We start from the raw sequence: 14,601 nt of genomic DNA on the forward strand, positions 1-14,601 counted from the left end.
AGTACTCTTTAAAATACCAGAATAGGGAGGATGGTGTAGGTTTAAGTTTATTAGATTGATCAGTATTGCTGAACTATGAATTTTTTTTTTTGCATACAGGTATAACAGAATAGCTTTAGTGTAGTTTTTGTTTTAAACTTGAGTATGAACTTCTACAAAATGCAGCAAGATATTTAAAAAAACAGTTTTGTTGATTAAAACACGCTATATCGGATTCATATCGGTATCGGCAGATATCCAAATTTATGATATCGGTATCGGACATAAAAAAGTGGTATCGTACCATCTCTAGTTATTTCTGACCTTGAGGGACTCCCACCGACTCTGTCGAGCTGCTAACAGCGTACCCAGTGGGCGACACCTACAGGTTCTGACCGAGTGAGAATGGGTTGGCTAAAAACGGCAGCAGTGTAGCGGAGTATGCCCACCGGACACCCCGCCATCTTTATTTTCACTGATCTAAAACCTGCTCTTAGAATTGTGAAAAACACTGTCCGCGCATCAGACGCCTACTCTTCATAAGAGCTCCCAACACTCATGAATTGACTGGAGTAACTTCAGAGTGCTGCGCTCGTCATGCGGAGCATTTTAAACGCATTATCCAGCCCACGGCCTTGAGTCCTCATTCTCAAAAGCAGCTCTGAGTGCATCTCTCTCTCTTGCTGTTTTATTCCACTGGTTTATGACAGTAGATTGTAGTCTGAGGATTATAAAGGCGGAGAGGGTTTCTGACCCTTTAGAATAGCTATACTGGAAGCTAGATGTTATTTGACATAGTGAGGGGGAGGACTGTGCAGTGTAAACTACATCAATAAAGCGTGAGCAGAAATGGTTTCTGCAGTATGTCACTGCAAATGAAATACACAGAGTGGAGATGAATCATTGGTGCAGTTGTATATGAATATTTTTCACGAGCCAGATTTTAATCAGATACTGGTGTTTTGCTGTTTTCATCTTTATTTAAGCTAATTGAAATAATTCGATTCATGCTCACAAGTTTCAGTCTACAAAGGGCAAAACAATGAAAAACAGAGATTTACCAAATAGCAAGAAGTCTGGTTGTTTATTTTCAGCTGCGCCAATGTCCTCCCAGTGCCCAGAGACACGCCTGTCAGGAAGATGAACGTCAATTCATTGGTCACAGGTAGATAAACCTTTAAGAGGTCAGTAAGACTAGAAAAGCACAAGAGAAGCACAAGCAGAAGTACATTAATCCACTAACAAATCATGAGCGATGAGCCTCACCTGAATTTTATGCCATTAGAGAGTTTTGAAAATTGTTCAGTCATTGTAATCGGTACACATCCCTAACTATATATAATATATATACTAATATATATACTATTCTAGTATATATACTATATATACTATAATATATTTTGTTCTTGGGTTAGGGTCATCACCAATGGTTTTAATGACTTGGTGAACAAAAATAAATTTATATAAAATCTATTAATGGACACTCCTGTAGCTCGTACATTTTTGGTCCTGTGTATTAAAGTACAAAATTGTCATTAAAAGTTTAAGACTGGGACAAACCACAGTGCCCTCCACCAAAGATATGATTATAAAGGGAGACTATTCTTCTTCTAAAGCTACAACAGGATCTTATTTTATGAACATGAAATTGGCGCCAGCTGATGATGTATACAGCAGTGATAACTTTTGTTCAGTGAATGGTAAATGGACTGGTTCTTAGATAGCACATTTCCTCTTTACTTAAACACTCAAAGCACTTTCTTCAGCTTTATTCACACCCAGTCATACCAGTACTTTTTTCTAAACCTGGATCTTTTCTATCTAGAAGAGCAACTTGGGGTTCAGTATCTTGTCCAAGGATATTTAGGCACGCACACTGTAGCAGTCAGGGGTCAAACCACCAAATTGCCTATCAGGTACCTTCTGAGCTGGTTCCCATTATCTGATAACATTTGAAATTGGTAAATTAGATGAACAAAGGCTGCAGCTCAGGAGCAAGAGCAGACTGTCTAGTCGTTTTAAGATTGGTGCTTTAACTCATCCATCAGAGTATGAGTGTGTGGTTGTTAGGTTAAACCTGCTTAGTCATAGAAAAATGTAGTAAGAAAGCACTTTGAGTTCTCAGAGTAGAAAAAAGTATTTAAGTACCTCTCCAAACGCTGAGAGATAGACAACTTTTTCTAGTCTAATGATTTGAGACAAACATCTAAATTCATTGTGTCATTTTAACCTTCCATTAAGAGCTTTTGTTGCCCTCCAACTTGGACTCTGCAAACCCTGCAGAGTCATATGAGCATTGTGCACTTTATAAAAGCATCATGCACACTGATAATCTCCTGCTGACACATTTCATGAAAGAGACGCTTCATGAATTCAGAGAAGGAAAAAAAAGCTCAGCCAGCAAGTAAAAGGTAATCCTATTTTTCCTCTTTTTTTTCTTCTAAACCTGACCTCCATCAGTGTATGTACCTGTGGGTCATGCTAACTTGTATCACTCCATACCTGCATACCTTCAGTATCAGGGTAGAAAGTGCAAGCTCTGCGCTGCCTTCCAAAAAAATATTTTTGCATAAATCATTTTTCATTCTCGCCTAAAGTAAACATGGAAATGAACCACCTGAACCTTTTCTCACTCCCTGCTCACATAATGATGCTTAATCAGGACATGTAGGTGTTCTATTACAATGCACTGGGCACTCTTTTACTGACAGTTTTCACCAGGTTAGTCTGATGGGATTTAACACCTGACCTGGACCATAAGCACAAGCAGAAGCACTCTGCTGGTGTGTTAACTGTAGTTAAGGACTTTATCATGGAAACCAAGAACAGTGGAGATATTAGATGTTTGCCTTTTAAAATGTTTTAATCTTGTGGAAGTTTGTATTTTATTTATGAAAATGTTTGTAATTCTGGCTGTGAGAATTACCTTTTTTCTCTATTAGGCACCTCCATCAAGGGACGCTTACACAGCATTTTCATCCACACAAGCTATATTCTTTAAAAACTCTGCAGCTAAATTGGACGACTGGACAGACTGCTCAGCTGTCCCATAGTCAAATTGTAAACAGTTACAAGAGAAGTCATTTTCTGCATCCTATTTGCTAATGTAAACACATCAGTGTGAATGAATGGATGTGCTAAGTAGTCCATTATAAAAAAATGTGATGATGCTAGCTAAAAGACTGAGCCATGGACTGATACTACAAGGCTGAGGGAGAACGAGGGGGAGGGAAGGAGAGAAATGCAGGCTGAATTTACTTGTGCACGTCTCCACTTTAATGCATTGTAATGTGTCTTTAAACAGGTACTCTGCTGGATCCCAGTGGCCTTTATGATGAAGATGTCAGTTCACCGGAAAGTTTACAAAAGTGAGTCTCATCCCCTGAAAAATCAAATTACCTCTCCTTTTATTCGCATGACGATCATAAATCACAGCGGTCTAACTTCTGCTCCCAAATCTTACAAGTGTACCCATAATATATGTGTACCAAAACATATCTGAGATTTAAAGCTCTGAAATTACCATTGACCCAGTGCTCATGTTTGCAATTTGCTGTAATTACTATAATTTCTTCGGAAATTTTCAATGAAGCATCGTCATGACATCACCAGGCAGGCCACGAAGTCAAGATAAGCCCTAATCTCAGCAAATTTAGATGATGGGAGTGCAAAGCCACACTTGACCGTTGCTCAGCTGATACACTGCAAACCATCTCCACCCCAACTGCTCGTTATCATTCAGTGTCTGACATATTTATCTTCAGTGCCTGCTCTGGAGTCTTGTTAATACTCTCTTCACTTTCCACGTATGCACACAGAAGTCTATAGAGGTTGGAGAACAGAGCCAATATCCCAAAATATAAATGACTGTAGACTGAAATAATAATCTTTTTGGTTATAGTGGTCCTGACAGAATTCCAATTAACTATAGCATTTGGATACAACACAGCATCTAAACTTCAGTACGTTGTGTGTTGTTTTCAGACTTATGGAGAACGAAGAGGGAAGGAAGGAGTACCTGGTGTTTCCTCCCAGTAAGAGCCAGTGTCCCGCCAGCAGTCAGAAGGGAAGAAAAATCCCGCTGAAGGGCAACGGACGCCGTATTGACTACATCCTTTACAGCGACGAGGGCCTCCAACAGGACTGGAAACTGGTACGGCAACTGGATGTTGCTCTCAAGACTCAGTCTCATATTTTTATTGTCAATTTGAGACTTTTTTAGACCTTAGAAAACTGGCAACACCTCTTAATCACCTGTCCTTTTATTTGTGTTTGAACTAATTAGCTTGCAATATGCTTAGTAATTTACAAAGCCTCAAAGTATTTCTTTATTTTTAATCTTAAAGATATATGCTGTTTACTCAGTCAGCCTCAGAAAAACAACAGTTCATAGAATTAAGTCCAATATTATACTAAGAAGTGTATTCCCATGATGAGTGTAAACTTTTGACCGGACATCTAAGTGCTTTTAAGAGGTCCTCTAATTCGCTCCATTGACCATAATCAGTTTAAATTTTAATTACGTTGTTTGAATGCAGTCATAGAGTAGATGGCTATATTGAAAGCATTATTTAAATGAGGTCGTGCTAGCGGTCAAGTCATAATTGAAACGTTATTAAAAACATGCCATTTTTATTGTATTCTGAAGGGATTACTTCAACCACAAATTCACAGTAATAACAACATATTACAAGCAGATAAACATATGATTTTCATTTTCTGCCTTTCATTTGTTTTATGAGTCTTTATGGAAGTCCAGACTTCCATAACTGCAGACTAGAGACGGCAAATCATTGTTCAGCGATGGTGTCAACGCAAAGTGTTGTCAATTAGTGAGTTTCTGAAATGTGAACTTTTGTGCTCACAACTGCCCATTTATTTATGTCATATAGATAAGACTCCTTTGAATCACGCGTGTACAAGCGCTTTCAGACAGTTCGGGCTCACAGACGTAAACCCCGCAGCTAACACTGACATGAAGTGACGTCATCCTTTCCTATATTCAAAATCCAACAGCTCATTTGGGTGCTCTACCATTCAGCACTGCTTTGAGCTAACTGATGTTAGCTATCTAAGCAGTGCTAACCTACTGTAGCCAATACTTTGTTTTAAGCTAATCAGCTACATGCTAATGTTAACCAGCTACCCAAAACCTTTCACGCTGCTGTCTAGGGCAGCGGTCCACAACCCCCAGGCCATGGACCAGTACCGCTCCGTGAGTCGTTTGGTACCGGGCTGCCAGAGTTGAGGCTTGAGTTTGACATTTATGGTTTTCTGGGTTTTTATAATTAACTCGGTTTCCCTGGGCCTTTTCCCGTGTTGTAGTTGTGTCTTATTTTGAAAGAAATATTTACGCATTACCATAGCGACCAGAGAGCATTAAGGGACAGAGAGGACGATGTTACTCTCAGTGTTGTTGGCGCATTTCAGGAGGACGCTGCTAATAAACTTACACAATTATACAGTGAATTTGTGTTTATTATTATATTTACAAAACACCACAGTTTCTGTCTTGGTCGTATCATTTTAGTTTGTTGTATTGATCAGCGACACCTTAAATGCCGGTCCATGAAAATATTGTCTGACATTAAATTGGTCTGTGGCGCAGAAAAGGTTTGGGAACGCTGAGCTAGGGAAACCAATTCCATTCATTCTACGATTTTCTTAAGCTTATCCAAGGTGGAGTCACAGGAGGTGGGGGTGTATCGCGGCAGTCATGAGACAAGAGGTGGGGTATCTCCTGGAGAGGTCGCCAGTGGAAGTCCTTTCTGATTGTGTTCTTTAGCTTGCAAACATGTTAGCTTTCTGCGCACACACACACACACAGGCCAGTCTTTCACTTTTACTCAGGAAATTCAAATTTACCAATACAGAACTACAAAGGTGTTCCCAGATTTCAGTGTCGTCACATTGAGCGTTACATGGAAAAGAAATAAAGGGAAAAGAAATGGTACCCTTCACAGATCACCATTTGAACATGCAGATATCGTAGGGACTGTGTACCCCTGGTGCTTTTTGTATCCTCAAAGTATTGTATTTCTAATATAATTTTACAACTTCCATAATTTTGAGCAACACTTTTTCCCTGCAGGAATCAATAAAGTTTTGATTATACAAGGAACTGAGAATAACAATGTGACGTCTTACACGGTACACAGACTCAGTACACAGTGCACGTTTTTCACAGCAGACATTCAGATTTATCACAGCACGAGAAGGACGTGTGATTAATAACACTAAGAGCAACCCTTCCATTAAGTGGACAAAAGCGAAACCTTCCTTAGGTAATGCAGCGTTCATTCAGTTTCACTGGCATGTCAAAAGGGTTTATTATGAAAAAAGGCAGCACATGTTTTGAATCAGTGTTCCTACTGCGTTGGATGTGTGAAAGCATCTCCAAATATTACATACTTAAAACACCAACACAAAAGAGTTTGCTAACAGGGGGCACAGAATTGTGGCATTTTCTTGTCAGCGGGGAGGTGATATGTTTAATTCTCCTCTGATTAATTTCCTAGCAACAAAGCTAAAAACCTAATTTTCCCGAGCCGTGTGAAGCAGGCTGAAATTATGTCACACCACGGGAGAATGTTTGACTAAAATCTGGAGAGGTGAACAATGAAACACAGCAAAAACAACAACAAAAAAGTAGGGAAGAAAAGGAATGAGGGCAGGGCTGTCTGTGTGAGGGACTGGAGAGGATTGGAAAACCAAATCATACTATTTACACCTCTCTCCTTTCTTTCCATCTCTCTGTCTGACTCTTTCTATTGGCTCTCTGAAGGCAGCCGCCTGACGCCACCTTCTGTCAAAGTACAGTTACTGTAGCATCATTTCCCTTAAGTGGAGCTGATCAAGCATGTCGCTAACCTCCCGTCACTTGAAGGGTCTCATTTATTTACATGTTTACCTTAATCTTGTGTTGTTTCTCTTTATCTCTTCATGTTACTTTAAATTATTTTTTGAAGAACATACTTGGATAAAAATGTTTCCGCTCTTAGGTTTAAATTGTCCTGCAATAATTATTTAGTGGAGACACAACTAGCAGAAGGAGATTAGTGGATTACCTTAATGAAGACAATTAAGTTTTAAATGAGTCGATATATCAAAGTATGACCCAATTTACATATTAAATATTGCTTATAACTAGTTTCAGTGAATGGATTTTGTATAGAGGGAGGGTTTATTTGTGGAGATGTTGATATATATTTTTAACCACTTCTTAAATCAGGAAACATAGTCAGCAGCCAAGAAAAATACTTTTTTCCCCTTTCATGTGTTGTTATTAATAAAATCTTCCAGAAATCAGCTTCTCCATTGTATATGAGTAATGTGCCTTTAGAGCATGACCAAAAGGTCATTTTGAAGAAGTAGCCTTCAGAGGAATGTGTTGCAAAAGTCCAAGCATTTTTATTTAATTGGGGAAAATACTAGAAGTAATATTAGGAATATGGACCACCTCAAAATTCTCTCTGTTTATCTCTTACACCAAAAAAAGAAAAAAGAATTTGATATATTTTGTAAAATGTTTTGGTTTTTTTGCCATAAAAATGTAAACTAACATACAAATCCATACTAAAAGAATGTTTCATTTTGAAATGTAAGTTTCCTGTCAATTAGATTGTTCGAAGTACTATTAAAAATTCATAAATTGTCACATCTCATCTTAAAACGGCACTATTGATAAAACATATCAACATTATTAAATGAACTCTCATTGATTGTCATGACAAAGGTTTTAGTAGTACTTGCAGCTACGTTAGCAGTCGTTGTCTGTGGAAAGTACCTTCTATTGACATTACAGTCCACATACTTTTGGTCAGGGTTGTTTATCATGGTTTTGGACAAGTCCCCAGAGTTCCAGTGACATTTAGTGACAGCATGAGGCAGGAAGGCCCTTCCTGCTCCAACATGACAATGTCACCATTCATAAAGCTGATTTTTTTTTTTTTTCAGGAGAGGGAGCACCTCATATTCAAAAAGCACCAAGCAGCTATGATGAATCTAGATGGCCTCTTTCTGTAAAATGTATACATAAAAATGTGGGCTATTTTGGACTCTCAGTTATTGAGATTATGGTTAATGAATAAACCGCTTCAGAGGGGAACAAATGTTCCGATAGCAAATTGAAAAGCAGCAGCAGAGAGCTGCCTCATTAGCTTGTGTTAAAGTAATTTCTCTTTTAACATCTAACTAAAGATTTCAGCATTTCAGTGATTACACTAATGCTTGCTTTATACTGGAGGATGTTGGTTTTGGTAATATTGTAGGCTGCCCGAAGATGTCATGTGCAGTGGTGCTTCCTCTTATCTAAAACAAGGCTGTAAGACACTGATTCCCAACACTCCTAACTATCACTCCTAAACTGAAAAGCTTTTAACAGAAAACCAGCAATGCCAAAATTAATGCACGTGACTTTATTTGAAACGTCTTTTACTTTCTGAAAACAAAAACCAAACCCGCCCTAACGTTGAAAGTTGCTGCAGAATTAACTGCGAGCTTTGTGACGCCTTCGTGATCTGACGATGCTCTCTTCTACTCTTCATCCTGCAGGAAATCGAGGAGTTCAGCTTCGTCACCCAGCTGGCCGGCCTCACCGACCACCTGTCTGTGGCCATGCGCTTGGCTGTTTCCACTGGGGAAGAGGAGCCTTAGACTCATCACCTGAGCTTTTTATTTAAATACTGCCATGGAGAAGAGCAGACAGCCAGGATGAGAAGAAGATGTTACAGATAAGGAGGTGCTCAAGGAAAGATTGATGGGGCAGCAAATAGATGGATGAATGAACGAAGGAGGATTAATGAAGGTAGAGAAGAGGACCACCTGAGGGGAGAGAGACTCTGAGAGACTCTGAGCAGGAGAGATAAGCAGGGGAATTCAGTTTAGGAAACCAGAAAGATTTTCATCTTCCTGGGTAAATCACCCACTCAGTCACACACATTAAATACAGCACCACCCACAAGAGATCGACTTCTCGACTGTTGAGTATCGCCTGGCCTCTCCTCCAACGCTCCCTCTGGAACTGAGTCCAAAGGGTTTTATTTTCAGTGAATGGTTTCATGTAGCCAATACACACACTCCTTTTATCAGATCTGTTTTAGTCGTAGTGTTAGTATGATTTCTTTTTTTAATTATAATTATTGTTATTATTATTCTACCTTCAGGGACAGAAGGGACAAACACATTATTGGAGAGAAGCGTACAGCTACAGACTGGCCTTTACACTGACCGTCTGTGTCTTTGTGTCGTGTTCCTTGCTGAAAGGCTCTTGGTCAGTTATTCACCTTACTGCTCTCACAGTCAGTCCCAGGAACCTCAACAAGTGTCTTTTCTTTTCTAAAAAAAAAACCAAGTCTTTCTAAAAGGATGAAATCAATGTACAATTTCTATTGTGGCCGCACCAATTTTTATAAGGAGTTGAAATGCCTGTTTAATATTATATGGTATGTTTCTATAAAGAGGTATTGTTTAAAGGGACATGAAACTGGAGACAAAACGTTGTCGGTTGAATGCGATGCGACGCTACAGCATGTTTTCTCAGCCATGTTTGGTGAAACCATTGGTGAAGCTTTGCTGATGCATGATGGGAAATGGTGTTAGTTTACAACGTTCATATAAAGGCTTGACACATACTTATACGTGTCTGAATGCCTCAAGGGGCATTTTGGCTCTCAAACACATACCTGCGTGTCTGTGTGGCATTTGTGCATGCTAATGCTAATAACACACATACAGAGGATTTAGCTAATGCAGGCACACAGCTACACACATGACATAAGGAGGGCTTTCAGTGGATGTAACAAACCCCCTGGCAGCCAAATTGGACCTCTTCACGAGTCCGACACGAAACATGGCGATCTTTTTGAGAGACTAGATATTGTCAACTTGTTAGCAAACAAACCGTAGTAGCTGGTTGGCAAACCATCACTTTATTGTGAGCACATCTGTTTGGTTCACTTGGTAAATTCCAGCATGAAGCCCAGTTATTAGCACAGCAAGTTGTCCAGTGGATTATTACGTTGACAGCCATATTGCGACGCAACTGCAAAACCTCATTGTTCTGTAACATTTTAAACACCTACAGGCTGTGCAATATGCCACGTAAACTCAATATAAAGTTCAAAACAGTCCCAAAGATTAGCACAGACCGACCAAGAAGACACAGAATTCAGATTTTATTGCATCAAACGCTTCTTTTTTCACTTTTTTCACAAATACCTTTAAATAACAGAAACTATCCTGGGGTTTTTTTTTTACAATGTATCCAATATTTTCAATAAGCAGGACATGTTCTGGTTTGTTGTTGTTGTTTGTTTGTTTTTATTGCGGCACAAATTCCTGGGAATGATTTGCCAGTAAATGTTCTATAATTACCTGGATTTCATTTTTCTTTTTAAATGGAGAAGTGTCGAAGTGAAAAAACAAAACCTAACTGAAGGTGTGTTCAGACTGAAAGCACATGTGAGACTTTTTCTCTTTAATGAAAAAACAAAAAATCCCAAGTATTTTAGCTGTTTGTGCAAATTCAGTCAAATTCCCACCAACTGCTTTGCCTTCAGCCTAAATGCACCTTCAGATTTCTGCTGTACTGTGTTACAATGTGGAGAAACTGGCTGGACAATTTTGAAATACTAAATCATTATAAAGCCATTACACCAACTCTCTGTGTGTAACAGAGCCAAACAGACCATGGTATCAAACAGGAGCTGGAACTTTGAGAAGTGTTTAGAGACATGTGCTTACTCAAACTGTCCTTAAATACCCCCAGACATGCAGCTGTGGTGCTGTGAACTCAGAGTGCTGTGGGCGAGTGACCTTGTTACCTTGAACTTTAAGAAACGAGGAAGCAGTTTTTAAACTATCAGTATTCTGAAGTGAGATGCTGCCAAATTAAACAGTTCTGCTTGGAAAAACTACAACTGTCATTCATACAGCAAATACCTTGAATATAAAACAGGCAAACATTAGCCATCACAAGCTAATGGTCATATCAAGCCAAGTCAAGTTTGCATCCAAATGCTAGATTCGTATTTTCTCCACAGTACCTGTTGTTTAGCACCACACATGCTAACCTGTAAACAGTATAAATGCAGTAAACTCCAGATTACTCTTCTACCATTCTGTTTAATCCAGGAACTACACCCATACTGCCATCGGTCAACATGGGCCGTAACACCTCTCTCTCTGAAAAAAACATGCTTTACGGTGATAGTTAAGTTTGCAGATACTGTCTGTATACCATGATCTGCAGGGTAAACAATGTTTACAACAGTTTTGTGACCTTTCTACCTGTCTCGTAATCACTTCAGGGGAAACGTTTCACTTCAAGCATCACTTTCAGCATCAGTGCAAATATGAATATGTTGGGGCAACTTCATGTGGTATTTTCCCCCCAGTTAAAAAGTGCTAGCTGGCATTTCTCTGAATAAAAACTGTGCTGAATGATAACCCAGGGTGGCCAGTGCACTATAGTATGTTTACAGGCATGGTATCAGCAGTCTACATCCTGCTGTTGTGAGTGTGTGTGCATGTGTGTGCGTGTGTGTGCACAGGACTTGTCAGTCATCCTGTTATGTATGTTCAGCTTACAGTTTTGCATACAGTATGAGTCCATCTGTCATGTGACTCTCTATATTACTCATGGTATTATTATGACTGACACGTTCTTGTTTTTACCAAGTCTGTGCTTCACCATGTTCCTTTTTTATTTGATTTTTCTGAGACAAAGTCAGGTGAATTTGAGAATAATCACTGCTTTGCTTAGGGTAACATCACACACCCAAGAGCACTTGGTAAATAGTCATGTAAATACACTATATGAGTAAAGGAAAGATGCCACGGTGAGCATCTGCTATGAGGTATAATAAATCAAAGGCTTGGAGAAGTACTGTGTTAGCCAATGTAAACATTTATTTATAAACCTTTATTTTTCAACTGTTGTATTTATTGCATCAAATCTGAATACTGCCGAACAGTTCATTTGTAAGAATGGACAGACAAACAGTGTAACACGTCTTATTTTAAAGCTGGACTGTGAAGGTTTTTGATTTTATATTTGGATTTCATTTTGTTTTGCTAATTCTTCTGTGTTATTTTTAATATTTCCGATTTAAAGTTCAAAGGAGAGTGTTGGTTTGTGTGGGTGTTGAGGGTTTATACCAAGCCTTAGGTTTGCAGTTGGGTGACTTTTCAGTCAGTCATGCGTAAACTTAGCAGTTGGAGGCAAATATAAACTCATCCTGTTGTGTATTCCTGTGAACTCTTTCTAAGCAGTGTGTTAGGCTGGTGAAGAGAAAAATGCTCAAGTGTGGTTCCATTTAAGTGGCATTAAATTCAATTTCTGGGCCACTTTAATGCTCTTAAACTGGTCTGCTGTTTGGTGCTGGGCAGGCACACTGACTACAGATGCAACCGCTGACTGTATATAAAGATGGACAAATAGCACATGTCCACTTTAGCTTCCAAAACTGATGGAAGATATATGCTGGTGACAAGATCTCTGTTGTAGTGATTAGAAGTAGATCCTAGTATGAGTGGTTCTTCTAACATCACACAAAATTATTATTACAAGTCAATAAATTCCTCTCCCCCAACTCCACGTCCTACTTCCAGATCAAATTTCCTGAACATTAAAAACACATTTTCAAATTTAACTGGAAGATAAAACCCATGATCTCGAAACTCCAAAAATGTGGAAATTAGCAGACATCAAATAAATAAATGAGTAGTAATAATTACAATAGGGAATTGAAACAACCAAAGATCAAGTCCTTTATAAAAGCAAATTGAACAAGTATAGTACTTTCTAAAGCCACTTCATGCGCCTATTTTCATTTGATATTAGAACAGCCTGTAAAAACAATGTTAATGTCTCCCAGAGTTAAGTGTTAATATGAAACAGTGATGTGCAGAAAATAAACCGACAGATATTCTAAACTAAGGATGAATATGGTTTGACTTTGATAGGAGATTAAAACTGAGACCATTTACTTTTCATTAGCTCTGGCTGAAAAGGATAAATGGTACGGTGTTCTGAGACGGACATATAGGTAAAAAATAAAATTCAGAATCAATTCAAAGTCTTAAAATTTTAATGCACCAACTTGTCTCAAGTAAAGGTTTTGGTTTATTCACCAAAAGACTCGCATTTACACGTTTGTAGAGGAGAAAAATTATTATTGCAAATTTGGAATTTTAGTCCTGATAAATATTATATTTGTGTAATATTCAGTGCTCGGAGGTCTTAAAACCTCGATGCCTTCGCTGTGCTATCAGACTATATTAATTATCTAGTTTATAAAAACCAAACACTTTGAATTTTTAAAAAGTATTTGCTTTAGCCCTCTGAAGTCTAAGTCATTATCAGCTCTAAACCCTAAACCTAAGGAGGAAAGCAAAAAGGACTCCACTGTTGTTGACGTACACATTGGTGAGTTGAGTCCTTTTGATGATTGTAACCATTTTAACAAATAATCGGGCTGTAGCTTTTTAATTCCTGATTAATTCTGAATAATATGTACTGACCATGTCAGCACTATATTAAGGAAAACACTCTGCCATTAATGATGCCACCACCTCCCAGCTGACTGCGAATGTTGCTACTCACAACCTAAAAACAGTGCAATCTAGACTATGAACATTTATAGAGCTGAAATTATTTCTCTTGAATAATTATAATTATGCAGTCTAGCACCTTTTGTTAGGAGAACAACATATTGTTTCAAATCTGCCTCACTGCACTGCTGCTCCTGACAATCAAACAACTGGAATTGTTTGGTCAAAAGCTCGTTAGGAGCTTCAACCACAGCCACACAAACCTTAACTGTAATGACAACCAGGGCCACTTCCATCACTTCAGCCCTTTAAAAACAAACATTAGGACAAAATTAGATTCTCACAACGGTCAGCTGATTGGCTTGTAAGTGACAGGAATGTAGACACCTAGATAACGTAGTGCTCCCAACACTTTAGCCTCCATTATCCTGCTGCAGGGAGATGACCAAAGTTATCATTATAAAGACTAAAGATGAAGATGTGCACCGTACTATGGTGAACACATGAAAAATAATTTACTCCTTCCTGCATCTTTTGGTGTCTGTATTCTTAGGGGAGCTAACCAGCAGGCCAGTTGATGTCTTTATGTCTGATATAATTTTGCTACATTTCTGATCACAAATCACTGCCTGCCTTGTGTCCACGTCGAGTTCAGGACAGAGTTATTCAGCAGTTAGTTGGGGATTTGAGCTCTAACCTTTTGTAGCTGCATGTAGTGTAATATTGCTTTAGGCGTGTAGACTTCATAGGAGTGATGCTTGACTTTGCAATCCTTTTCTCATTTGTTTTTTTTTTCTATCATGTGTCTCCATGTTTTTTAATTGATTCTTGTCTTTTGGGGGGGAGGGGCTTATCGATGGGTTTGTCTGGCTGGGTCTCTGTAACTTGGCTCGGGGGATCAACTCCTTTTCTCTTTCTAAGCTTCTTCAACAAAACTGCTTATTTTCCTCTGCTTTTCTAAAGAAAAAAATCAAAGGAACTTTCCTCTCTACACGTGTCTTTGTGTCATTATTCACTTGAGGTCATTCAATGAACTGCAATTGTAATGTTCGTGAAAATAACTAGTGG

The 14,601-nt window shown here is 38.7% G+C and overlaps 1 protein-coding gene across 1 annotated transcript in view; it reads left to right on the forward strand.

Annotated features, from left to right (window-relative positions):
- LOC102206441 (sphingomyelin phosphodiesterase 3-like) overlaps positions 1 to 14,514 on the forward strand; it is a 26,116-nt gene extending 11,602 nt beyond the window's left edge. The window contains exons 4-6 of the mRNA XM_013915432.1: positions 3,284 to 3,347; positions 3,964 to 4,132; positions 8,533 to 14,514. Of these exons, the coding sequence (XP_013770886.1) occupies positions 3,284 to 3,347; positions 3,964 to 4,132; positions 8,533 to 8,634 (335 nt within the window). The 3' untranslated portion in view covers positions 8,635 to 14,514. The remainder of the gene's footprint in view (positions 1 to 3,283; positions 3,348 to 3,963; positions 4,133 to 8,532) is intronic.
- Positions 14,515 to 14,601: the final 87 nt, after the last annotated feature.

Source organism: Pundamilia nyererei, unplaced genomic scaffold, assembly GCF_000239375.1.
Source record: "Pundamilia nyererei isolate P.nyererei 1_Seehausen unplaced genomic scaffold, PunNye1.0 scaffold00303, whole genome shotgun sequence".
Lineage (NCBI taxonomy): Eukaryota > Metazoa > Chordata > Actinopteri > Cichliformes > Cichlidae > Pundamilia > Pundamilia nyererei.